Below are 13,275 nucleotides of genomic sequence, written 5' to 3' on the forward strand. Positions count from 1 at the left end.
GTATCTCATCATTCCAGTTTCTGAAAACAGCCAGCTTTCCTCCCCCTACCCCCCTTTTCTTTTGAGATTCTCCAAAATGTTGCAAGGCCAGAACCACAGCTGTCAGGTGCCTTCCTTTGGAAATATTTGCCCTCTCTTCTGTGAAGAGAATGGTACTTAGGACTCTGCTGCTAGTGCTTTGTCAGTATACCCACTCTGATAGTGTACATTATCCTTAAGGTTTTTAATCCCACCTGGAAATTGTGATAGAACTCTCACAAAATAAACCCAGGGCATTACATGTTGACAGAGAAGTCTGTGGCGTGCGTTATACTGGTTTCATTTTATGAATTTATTCTGAGAGAATGTGACCCAAAACAGCTGAGCATGCTTGTTTTTAAATTAAAGTATTTTTAAATCAATAAATGAATAAATGGGGCTCAGTGATCTGTGGCTTCCATCACCTAGAGACTGTTGAGAATTGTTGAACAAAAGAAAATGGGACAAAAGACTGGTATGGTTCTGGTTGTAAGACTTCACTTAGTGGAGTGAAGCATTGGGTGAATCATGCTTTTTGAATCAAGTACTTTTTGAATGTATACAACATACTGAACCATAAAAATCAAGACTAAGTTTGTCTTGGTAGGTAAAAATGGCTAGGTTGTGGTTCAAACATGTTACATAAACCCCGTGCTATGAATATTTTCCTAATAGGTATACACTGGCAGAATGAATGCAGGAGTTAATCCTGATACAGCCTTATATTAATACTAGTGCATTTTAGTCTCTACAGAAAGAGATACATTAGATTTATCTCCTCTTTGCTCTGTCCCAGCTAGCCCTTTGATCTCTGCAGGTATTAAACTTTTCTACATTTAAAATGTGCCTCAAACTTCAATTTACAAAGGAGAATAATGCATTCTGTTCTGACACAGTTAATTGTCAACTCGCAAAGTATCCCTGACCTACTCTCGAGTTGCCATACGCAAGGGGGATGGAAAAGTGAATTTCGCAGCTGCATCAAGGAGCTGGTATCAGTCAAAACAAGGCACATTCCAACCGATACGCCGAGATCATCTCCACGGAAACCCACAGTGGCCGGAGGGAGTGACTTTTACAATCAGCAAAATTGCTTTGTTGGGGAATGTGACTGATGACACATATTGAGGGGAGGGGAAAACGGTCAGAGGCAAAGCGCGAATTAACTGAGGTCAGAGTTTGCTCCACCTGGTCCGTGCTGGCATGAAGCTCCTAATAAATAACTGGATTTCTTTTGAAGCTTGGCTTGAGGCTCATGATTTAATTAGGGCATCTGTCAGAACCCTGACTTTTTTTTTTAATAAACTAAGATTTGATTGTAAGTTATTCATACATTAATGTCTACTTCCTTGGATTCTTCCATCCTACAGGAAATAAGATACTTAATGTATTAAGATACATGAATTTCTGATACCAAATGTAACAATTGCCAGAAATGGAAGAGGCTTCTGTACTTCAGATTTGGTCCTTGAAGAATTCTTGGGTAAACAGACCTTAATTCTAGTGCTAAACACAAATTTCTGTCTTAATATGTGTGCCCTTTAACCCTGAAGACTGGATTCACATAGTGTGCTGAGACATAATAGGATTTGTCTTATTTGGGGGTTGCATATTGTGTGGGCCCAATCTAATATAAGGAGGTAGGGAGTAAAGAGAAGAAAAACTCAGATGCAAAGTAGGAGATATAGGAAGCATACTCAGGGTCGGCCACAAAGAAGTTAAATGCCTATACATGAACACTCAAAGTTTAGGAAACAAACAGGGTGAACTTGAAATACTAGTACACAAGGGCAAGTATGATACAGTTGCCATTACAGAAACTTTGTGGGATGAAACCCATGACTGGAATGTACTGATGGAAGGATAGAAACTATTCAAAAGAAACAGACCTAACAAAAGAGGTGGTGGAGTTGCATTATATGTAAGAGATCACTACATCTCTACAGAAATGCATAAAAGCTAGAATGAAAGCCTCCCAGAATGCATATGGGTTCATATAAAAGGAAAAAAGAAAATGGCATTGCCATAGGCGTATACTACAGGCCACCCAACCAAGCAGAAGAAATAGATGAACTTTTTGCTAGTTAGTTAACAAATGTATGTAGGAAACACACCACAATAGCAATGGAGGACTTTACCCTGATATCAACTGGGTGACAAACTCTGCATCAAGTGGAAAATCAAACAGGTTCCTGACAAACCTAGCAGACAACTTCATCACCCAAAAGGTAGAGGAGGCAACTAGAGGGACAGCTATACTGGAACTTATTGTTACCAACAGAGAAGAAGTGATAGAGGAGTTTGAAGTTGCAGGAACTTTAGGGGAGAGTAACAGTGTCATATTAGAATTTAATATAATATAAAACAGACACAAGCAACAGAACATGAACTAGTGCCTTAGACTTTAGAAGAGCTGATTTCAACAAATTTAGAGCTTGGGACTTCCGGTTGATGTCGCGGCGAGAATGGTTGGAAAATAGTGGGCTCCCCCGAGCCTCACAAAATCCAGCCAGTAACCGCTGTCGGGAGACCCTACGGGGTCATAGCCACCTTGTAAGGGCGGTGAAGGAAGGAGAGGCATTTTGCTGACCACAAGCAACTCGCAATTTCCTCGTTAGGTCCGAAGCAAGCTCTCCCGAACGACAGCAGGGACGACAGCCATTTTTGGTAGTCACAAACTGGGACAACCGGGACTACAAGTTTTGTGCTGGAGCAGTTTGTGGACAGAGCATTGAAACTGGGTGAGATAATTACCAACTTTTACTCTAAAGACCTGATTTAATACAAGAATTTTAAAAGATAACTTCCAAGCCTAAGAAAGCAGCAATTAAATACATGAAGAGGGGAAAAAAACTGAAAATCAAGAGGCAAAAGAAGCCCAAGGGAAGCTTTAAAACACAAAGCTTGAAAAAAGCTTAAAACAATTTTCGGGAGAAACTTGTCTTGTTTATTCGTATTTCTAAACCCCCTGGATTTATCAGATAATCAGCTGTTTTTGACAGACTGTTTAACGTTGGATTTGGGAATAAGAGAACCATCTACTGGAAGAAGAGAAGTACTACAGCACTATAGCCGCAGTATACTCAATGAAAGTGAACTCAACACACACAAAGTCTAATACACAGAATAGAAGTAATAACATCTGGAAGACGCCCTGACCTTGACTTTTATGTTAGAAGATGACTTGGATAACTTGAGAATATTTAATGAGTTTTTTTCCCCTTCTGAAGATTTCTAAAAGGAACTAACTTTCAAATAACTAAACTTTATTAAAATTGGCTATTGGATTAAGGATCTGAAAGATTGGAGGAATCTAGTGGATTAACTTGGATTTGGACTATTAATGTTGTTCAACAGAACACTCTACGAGACAAAAGAAGAAAGGTGAGAGAAGAAAAAAGTTAAGACTTTAAAATTTGGACAATTGGGAAGATATATAATTGGAAGATATAAGGTTGTAAATTACTGAAGAATTTTAAAGATAAATTTAGGGGGTTTGGAAGTATAATTATGGGATTAATGAATTTTTATTAAGCAGGAGTTTTTAAATATTGAGACATTGGAACTATAGAAATATACTGAGTAATTTTTATTAAATTGTTATCAAATGGATTTTCAGGGGATAATAGAGGCATATGAAGAAATATTCTTGATGCTAAAAAGTGTGCATGAAACTATAAAGAACAATAAGGAGACAAGGGGGTTGTTTAAAGATACAGAAATGAACATTGAAGTCACTCAACAATTGGGAAAAGAGGAACACGATATTCAAGAAATAGATGAGAAATTAGAAGAAGCAGTGGAAGGGAAAAATCAAAATGAGACTCAAGAAGCTAAAAATAAAGGATTAATAAGTAGGAATCAATTAGATAACTCCTTAAAAGCTTATAATAGAACAGAGGGAAAAGAGAAAAATACCTTTTAAAAAAAAAGATGTAGAGAAAAAAAGAAAAATCACTTTTAAAAAAGGAAGTCTTGTTGATGGGTGTTCAAATAATACAGCAGAAAGAGACTGTCACTGCGTTCTTTTATTTACCAGCTGAGCTCTCATTTTCTGGACTATCAGACTTTCCGTAGCTTGCCAAGAATCCTTATCAGTAAGCTAAACTACGCATGTCTCTCCACCCACTTTTCTTTTCTTTCTTCTCTTGCCAAGAAGTCCGACTGCTGAGAAGCAGCCGGCACGAACTTTATTCAAAATGTAACTAATTAGATCAGTAAGATGTTTTATTTTCTTTATAACAAATAAATGAGTTTATTAGAAGATATATCTTCGTGTTTTGTTTTCTTAAAGTATGTTTGCAAGGAAAAGTCTCTATCCACTCCTCTTAATCAAGGTGCGATTATCCCAAAGGCAGAATGGGATTAATCAGCGCCCTGACAGACACAAAGGATATGCAGAAGGGAATGTTCAGTAGGCACAAAAATATTAAACAGAGATACAAGATTCCAAGAGAGAGAGATAAAAGGCTGACTAAAAGGTCAATAAATGATGGAATTTTAAAAAGGTTAAGAGATGATGGATAATGAGAAAATATATTAATAAAATGGGAAAATACAAATAGGGAAAATAGTATATATATTAATAGATAATACAACTTATTATAACTAAAAATAAGTCAAGCTTAGTAGATGGAAATTTAGGATTAGGTAATTTAATTGTATTATTAACATTAATAGTGTGTTAAAGTATATTGTGAATTTAAAATATTAAGGATTAGAAATTGGGATTTTGAGATACACTCCCGGGATTAATTAAATATTGTTAATATTTGGCTTTATTAGTAATCCTACACATTTGGAATATTGAAGTTATGGTGGAATAATTAGTAATTCTTAAAATATTAAATAATAGTAATTTAGTAGGGGATAACAAATACATGGCACAAAGAAATGTTATCTATGCTTAAATGAATTAATGGGAAAAATGATAAAGAATTATGAAAAGAGAATAGTATTGTTGAATTTCGAAGATTAGGATTACACATACTTATTTGTATTATTATTGTTAGTGTTGTTTAAAAAAGATTTGACTCAGTCAATACACTGTCCACAAAATATGCATGGCGTGAAAAGAAAACTGCAAATAAAACATGTTTAAAAACAAACAAACAAACAAACTTAGAGCTTGGGAGGGATTCAATGGGTTAAATTCTTAAAGCGGAAATCAACTCAAGAAGCATGGGAAACTCTGAAAAATATTATTATAAAAGCCCAGTCCAACTCAATATGACTGAAAAAGAAAAGAAAAACCAAGAAAAAAACAGCATGATTCCACAAAGAACTCTCAGACCAACTGAGGCAAAAAATGGAAAGAGGGACACATAACTAAGGCAGAATACCAACAATTAGCTCAAACCTGCAAAGATGACGTTTGGAAAGCTAAGGCTTTGAACAAAGTAAGACTTGCAACAAATATCAAAAACAGTAAAAAAAAAAGTTTCTTCCAACACATAAAAAACAAGGCAAAAGTCAAAGAAACAAACGGTCCACTAATGGGAGAAGATGGCAAAGAAGTAACAGGTAATAGAAAGCAGAACTGCTTAATTCATACTTCACATCTGTCTTCACGTAAAAAGAAAACACTACTAAAGTTGCCAAAAACAGAACCATAAATGACAGGTTAGGAATGCAAATTAAAATATGCAAAAATATGGTAAGAGAACACCTGTCAGCGCTAGACAGATTCAAATCAGCAGGTCCTGACAGACTATATGCTAAAAGAACTGGCAGGCGGGATTTCAGAACCATTGAAACATATCTTTCAAAGTTCTTGGTTCACCGGGGAACTATCTGAGGACCAGAAAAGAGCTGATGTGGTCCCCATCTTCAAAAAAAAAAAGTGTGGGGACAGATCCAGGAAATTACAGACCAATCAGCCTGACATCAATACCTGGGAAAATCTTGGAAAAGATAAGCAACAAATCTGTGAACACCTAGAAGCAAACAAGGTTATAACTAGAAGTTCATCAAAAACAGTTCATGCCAAAAAAACCCTTATTTCATTCTTCGACAAAGTGACCAAATTAATAAATACTTAGATTTCATTAAAGCATTTGATAAAGTAGACCACAAAATTACCACAAAATTAGTGGACCAGAGGAATGCTGTCGATATAATTTACTTGGACTTCAGTAAAGCATTTGATAAAGTAGACCATAACCTACTACTAGATAAAGTAGAAAAATGTGGGATAGACAGCATCACCACCAGATGGATTCGTAACTGGCTGACCAACCACACTCAATGTGTAGTCCTCAATGGAACTGCATCTACATGGAGGGAAGGATGCAGTGGAGTACCCCAGGGCTCTGTTTTAGGCCCAGTGCTCTTCAACATCTTCATCAATGACTTGGACGAGGGGATAGATGGGGAACTCATCAAATTTGCAGATGACACCAAGCTGGCAGGAATAGCCAACACTCCAGAAGATAGGCTCAAGATACAGAAGGATCTTGACAGACTTGAACATTGGGCGCTATCTAACAAAATGAAATTCAACAGTGAAAAAAGCAAGGTTCTACATTTAGGGAAAAAAAACAAAATGCACAGGTACCGTATATGTGGTACCTTGCTCAATAGTAGTAACTGTGAGAGGGATCTTGGAGTCCTAGTGGACAGCCATTTAGATATGAGCCAGCAGTGTGCAGCAGCTGCCAAAAAAGCCAACACAGTTCTGGGCTGCATAAACAGAGGGATAGAATCAAGATCACATGAAGTGTTAATACCACTTTATAATGCCTTGGTAAGGCCACACTTGGAATATTGCATTCAGTTTTGGTCTCCACAATGTAAAAAAGATGTTGAGACTCTAGAAAGAGTGCAGAGAAGAGCAACAAAGATGATTAGAGGACTGGAGGCTAAAACATATGAGGAACGGTTGCAGGAACTGGGTATGTCTAGTTTGATGAAGAGAAGGACTAGGGGAGACATGATAGCAGTCTTCCAATATCTCAGGGGTTGCCACAAAAAAGAGGGAGTCAAACTATTTTTCAAAGCACCTGAGGGTAGAACAAGAAGCAATGGGTGGAAACTAATCAAGGAGAGAAGCAATTTAGAACCAAGGAGAAATTTCCTGACAGTTAGAACAATTAATAAGTGGAACAACTTGCCTGCAGAAGTTGTGAATGCCCCAACACTGGAAATTTTTAAGAAGATATTGGATAACCATTTGTCTGAAGTGGTGTAGGGTTTCCTGCCTGGGCAGGGGGTTGGACTAGAAGACCTCCAAGGTCCCTTCCAACTCTGTTATTCTATTCTATTCTATTCTATTCTATTCTATTCTATTCTATTCTATTCTATTCTATTCTATTCTATTCTATTCTATTCTATTCTATTCTATTCTATTCTACTCTTGGCAAGCTAATAAAATGTGGGATAGACAGTACCACCACCAGGTGGGTTTGTAACTGGGAGACAAATTGTACTCAATGTGTAGTCCTCAAAAGAACTACATCCACATGGAGGGAAGTAACCAGTGGGGTACCCCAAGGTTCTGTTTTAGGCCCAGTACTCTTCAATATCTTCATAAATGGTTTAGACGAGGGGGTTGAAGGGGAATTCATCAAGTGGACAATCACTTAAATATGAGCCAGCAGTGTGTGGCAGCAGTCAAAAAAGCCAATGCAATCCTAGGCTGCATTAACAGAGGGATAGAATCAAGATCATGTGATGTTCTAGTACTGCTTTACAAAGCTTAGTAAGACCACACTTGGAATACTGCATCCAGTTCTGGTCACCACAATATAAAAAAGATGTTGAGACTCTTGAAAGAGTTCAGAGAAGAGCAACAAAGATGATTAGGGGACTGGAGGCTAAAACATATAAAGAACGGTTGCTGGAATTGGGTAATGTAATGAAAAGAAGGACTGGGGTGACATGATAGCACTGTTCCAATATTTGAGGGCAGTGGTGAAATACAAATTTTTTTACTACCAGTTCTGTGGGCATGGCTTGGTGGGCGTGGTGTGGCTTGGTGGGCATGGCAGGGGAAGGATACTGCAAAATCTCCATTCCCACTCCACCCCAGGGGAAGGATACTGCAAAATCCTCATTCTCCACCCCAGACCACCCCAACGATGCCCTTGATGTGATGTCTCGCTGCCTGGAGGCCGTGCGGGTCTGGATGGGGAGGAACAGGCTCAGACTCAACCCTTCTAAGACCGAGTGGCTGTGGCTACCGGCGTCCCGATATAGTCAGCAGGTGCCATCGCTGACTATTGGGGGTGAATCTTTCCCCCCACAGAGAGGGCTCGCAATCTGGGTGTCCTCCTGGACGCACGGCTGTCTTTAGAAGAGCATATGACGGCCGTGGCCAGGGGGGCCTTTTATCAGGTTCGCCTGATCCGCCAGTTGCAGCCCTTTCTGGACCAGGACACCTTGCGCACGGTCACTCATGCCCTTGTCACCTCCCGGCTGGACTATTGTAATGCTCTCTACATGGGGCTCCCCTTGAAGAGCACTCGGAGGCTCCAGCTGGTCCAGAATGCGGCCGCGCGGGTGGTTATGGGCGCACCTCGTTGTGCCCGCGTGACACCCCTCCTGCGCGAGCTGCACTGGCTCCCAGTGGTCTTCCGGGTGCGATTCAAGGTATTGGTTACCACCTTTAAAGCGCTCCATGGCACAGGACCCGGGTACCTTCGAGACCGTCTTCTGCCACCAATAGCCTCCCACCGACCAGTCCGTTCCCACAGAGAGGGTCTCCTCAGGGTGCCATCAGCCAAGTTATGTCAGCTGGCGACACCCAGGGGGAGGGCCTTCTCTGTGGGAGCCCCAACCCTGTGGAATGAACTGCCCCCGGAAATACGTAAGATCTCCGACCTCCGGGTGTTCCGCTGCGCACTGAAGACCCTGTTGTTCCGCCAGGCAGGGCTGTCAATATAATAATTTTAAATTGGGGTATTTTAATTTTTGGGGTTTTAAATCGGCCAAATCTATTTAATTATTTTAATTTTTAATTATTGTTGTGTCTTGTGTTTTTAAATTGGCTGTACACCACCCTGAGTCCTTCGGGAGAAGGGCGGTATAGAAATAAAATTATTATTATTATTATTATTATTATTATTATTATTATTATTATTATTATTATTATTATTATTATTATTATTATTATTATTCTTCCCTCCCCACTCTTGGGCCAGCCAGAGGTATTTGCCAGTTCTCCGAACTGCTCAAAATTTCCGCTACCGGTTCTGCAGAACCTGATGGATTTCACCCCTGTTTGAGGGGCTCCTACAAACATGGGGAGGGGGGGTCAAACTATTTTCCAAAGCACCAAAAGGCAAGGCAAGAAACAATGGTTGGAAACTAACCAAGGAGAGAAGCAACCTAGAACTAAGGAAAAATTTCCTAACTCTGAGAGCAAACAACCAATGGAATAGCTTGCCTTCAGAAGTTGTGGGTTCTCCATCACTGGAGGCTTTCAAAAAGAGACTGGACAACCATTTGTCTGAAATGGTATACGGCAGTGATGGCTAACCCCCCCCCCCACACACACACACGCGCGTGCGACCCCCTGCACTCCCCCTGCTTTTGGCCTGTTTTTTGCTCTCCCCAGGCTCCAGAGCCTTTCTAGGAGCCTGAGAAGGGCGAAAACGGCCTCCCCCCCCCCCGGAGGCCCTCCGGAGCCTGGAAACGGCCTGTTTGCCCACTTCCGGTGGGACCGGAAGGCCCGAAAATCAGCTGAGCTAGGGCAACGCTCGCATGCCTACCGATATGGCTCTGTATGCCACCTGTGGCATGCGTGCCATAGGTTCACCATCACGGGTATAGGGTGTCCTGCTCGAGCAGGGGGTTGAACTAGAAGACCTCCGAGGTCCTTTCCAACTCTATCGTTCTATGTTCTGAATTGTTTCTCTGGGCCTATTTGTGTCCATTTATTAGGTCTTGGGATTCTTAGCAAAAAGAAGAAAATTTAGAATTTCTGAACCTGAAGTCTGTGCTAGAGAGCTTTTGCTTATTGGCTTAACAATGCCAGAAACTTACTGTCTGAAATGTAGTAAAAGGAAATTTTGGAAAAGGAAATTCCACAGGTTCTCATTCCCTTGGCTATCAATGGCAGTAGTACAACTCTGATGAGTGTGAAACTGCTATCTGGAAATGGATTTGCTGATAGTGTGATGAAGCAGTGAACTTTCAGATCTGGATACATAAACATAGAAAGCAGCCTTACAATAGGTTAGGCTACTCCTGGGTTTCTCTAATCGGCAATGATAATCAGGGTCTTTGCATTGTTTTTCCCAGCACTTGCTACCTGCATTTTTTTCTTTTTAACTAGAAAGGTCTGAAATTGAAACCCTCTGTATTCAAAACAGCCACTCAGCTAAAATCTCATTGCCCCTAGCCCAGACTAAGGTTTTATAAAACTTTTTGGGTGACATGCCAGAGTACACCAACTCTTGACAACTATTCTCAAAATCATGCCCATTCTCCCATGATTTTCAGAGGCCGTGGAAGAAGGGGGTATGCTCTCACACAGCCTCCAGAGCCGCTGAAAATTGCACAAGTACGGGGCAGAGGCTGCAAAGGCTGTGGAAGAGCCTTTTCTGAAGCTGCTTCAAAAATGAAGGCCTTCTGCGACCTGGAGCAGCCTTGGATAGGCCGAAGGGCCCTGTCAACAGAAAACACTGCCTTGAAGGTAAGAGGCACATGGCACATCCCAGTGTGAGAAACAGACTCACCAGTCAGAAATTTGACAGTCATGAAGTGAAGCAACAAGCAGTTTATTGCATGTAAAATATGTTCTTGCAAAAACGGGTGGCTACCAGGTAGGCACACAGAGGAATACATTTCTTCAACTTTTTATTCCCTCCACCCGAACCACAAATCCCTCCCAGCAGCCTCCTTTGACAAAGACCACAGGGTTGCAATCTTCCCGGAATGCCTGTTTCTCCATGAATTTCCTGATGCTTAATCTGTTTCCCCACCTTTTGCCCAGTTCCCCTTTTTCCAGACTACTTTTTGTCCCTGTGGTAAACAGGAAACCAGTATGTACCTTATTAGAAAGTAAGACAAAGACCATGAACATGCAAGACAGGATCTTTATTATAACTTTGCAAAGTGACTTTTCTCTCACAGGAAGAGAAAAGCAATTAAGCCTTCTTCTTGCAAATCTTTATACATTTTCAGAATACACAGGTCTGATTACAACAGGATACAAGCATGTCCCTAGAGTCCAGTTTCAGAACTTATATAACATATTTTGCACATGTTCTGCCCCCTGGAAAATCCCCACCTTTCCAGTAAAAAATACCCTACTCAAAAATATTGCTTATGCTTGTGATATCATTATATGTGTACTTCCCCTTAATAATGAGGGCACGTTGACCCAGAAAAAGATTTCCTGCAAAACAAGCATATCCTAAGAACATACATCAGCATTATACGCAGGAATTACACAGTTCCTTTTCTCATGTTCCTAAGTCTTATTATGTTCTCTTAGCTAAATTATATAATCAGGTTATACAAGGTAAAATAAGGCGTAGCTCAGGTTATACTTTTTACAGGAATAATCCGTATTGCTCTCAATCCCTACTCCTCCTCTTTACCAATTCTTATTCCTGTAAATTATGTATATCTTGCAGCATTATAGAAACCTCTCTACGGCCTAAGCCACCACACGATTCTCCAGTCAATTTCTTTTGTTTCTTCACTTTGCAGCAACATCTCCACCAGCATTTCCAAAAACTACAGCAAACAGGTATACATTTAATACAAAGACATGAGATAAGACCTATACCTATAATAAGTAAAATACCAACAAATAATTCCCTTAACCATGCAAAGCCTGGTAACCATGAGGTTAATGTATCCCAACCCCCCCTAAAAGCTGCATTTTCAGTTACATGAGTTAAATGTGTAGTAATATTATGTAATGTTTTTAACTTGGATTCTATAAATTGGGAGTGATCTGAAATATTGAAACAACAAAGGCCTTGGAATTCCTCACACCCATGACCCATTCTTAATAGCATATAATCAATAGCTATTTTGCAATATAGACTTCCTTACTTCTCCCATCTCATCAGCTAATGCAGCAATAGCAGACGATGTTTCATTTATACTCTTAGCTAAAGCACAAGCTAAATGTCCAAGTTGATATTGGTTATACTGCATAGAAAAGTTTCCCTGTGCATGCGCAAGATAGCGGACCTCCGAGGGGCTCGCTGTTGAGGTTGATGTGGAAAAGGAGAACTTTGGAAACGTCGGAGGCCGTTTTAGTGATCTTGGGCCCCATGTTCAGCATGCCGATGGTCTGACGGTTCGGATGTGCCATCCCTTATTGGGATTGGCCCTGGGATGGCAGAGCTACAGCAAGGAAACGTAATCGGAGCGCTGTAAGGAGGGCGGCGGCGGAGATGGCGGCCTCCACGATGACTCCACAGCCGCGGAGCCCCGGAGATCGGGCATTTCATCCTACGGACCGACTGTAGGAGGTGAAGGAGTTAAGGTGGTCCGGGGAGTCTAACTGAGCCGGATGGAGAACTGAGGGAGCCGAGGGAATAATCTATAGCGACCCAAGCCTCCCTTCGATTTGACGGTGGCCGGAAAAAAGCTGGGCTGCCGGGGGAGGGGGGGTGCGGGAAGCGGAGGGCGATGGACCCGGCACCCGGAGGCTCAGAGCCCTGTTGGCCGCTTCAAACAGTTATTTAGCCCAGATTTGAGGCTTGGGGTGTATGGTCCAGCGGTCAGCTGCGCCTGAAAACCCCCCACATGGACCGAGACCTGGGAAGATCGTGGCAGAATTTGCTCGGAGAAACCAGGCAGGACTATTGGGGGTGATTTGGCCCGGAACATCGAAGGGAGTTGGGGAGTGATAGAGGGGGATTGCCAATTACCATCTGGTTTCCCCCTTGGATTTGCCCCCCCCTATGAAAATGGCCTCCCCCCGTTGCTACCTGGACTCTCTATTAGGTCGGCCCATTTTTCCATCATTACTGACTCTGGGACTTTATTATCACCCTCCTGGATTTTTATGTTTGTTCTCTATCTCCTTCTGCTGCTGGCTAGTTTATTCCTGCCGCCCGATTACCACCTTTAGGCCTTGGCTCGGGGGAGGAGAGATTGCAGGCTGGAGGGAGAAGCTGAGAGTCCAGGTCAAGGACTGCTGCTCCATCTGCAGGGAGAGAGTGACTATTGTTGGCCTTTGACATCCAGCCGCGGTGAGAGAACGGCTGTGGCCATCCACCTGCACTGCAACCATCTGATCTGGTCGCCCCATCACTGTGAGAGAGTGAAGGGGTCCCAGCTTCATCCTGG

The 13,275-nt window shown here is 41.5% G+C and overlaps 1 protein-coding gene across 9 annotated transcripts in view; it reads left to right on the plus strand.

Annotated features, from left to right (window-relative positions):
- Positions 1–13,275, plus strand: part of EPC1 (enhancer of polycomb homolog 1) — a 331,961-nt gene that overhangs the window by 268,243 nt on the left and 50,443 nt on the right. For 3 of the 9 annotated variants that reach the window (XM_070944627.1, XM_070944632.1, XM_070944625.1), the window contains exon 15: positions 10,462–10,701. The exons of 1 other annotated variant lie outside the window; for it this stretch is intronic. In XM_070944627.1, the coding sequence (XP_070800728.1) occupies positions 10,462–10,684 (223 nt within the window). In that variant the 3' untranslated portion in view covers positions 10,685–10,701. Of the gene's footprint in view, positions 1–10,461; positions 10,707–13,275 lie in introns of those variants that run through there. 5 more of the 9 variants (XM_070944622.1, XM_070944626.1, XM_070944629.1 and 2 more) reach the window with 4 other exon arrangements.

Source organism: Pituophis catenifer, unplaced genomic scaffold, assembly GCF_029215685.1.
Source record: "Pituophis catenifer annectens isolate HBS135680 unplaced genomic scaffold, rPitCat1.0.hap2 SCAF_5, whole genome shotgun sequence".
NCBI lineage: Eukaryota > Metazoa > Chordata > Lepidosauria > Squamata > Colubridae > Pituophis > Pituophis catenifer.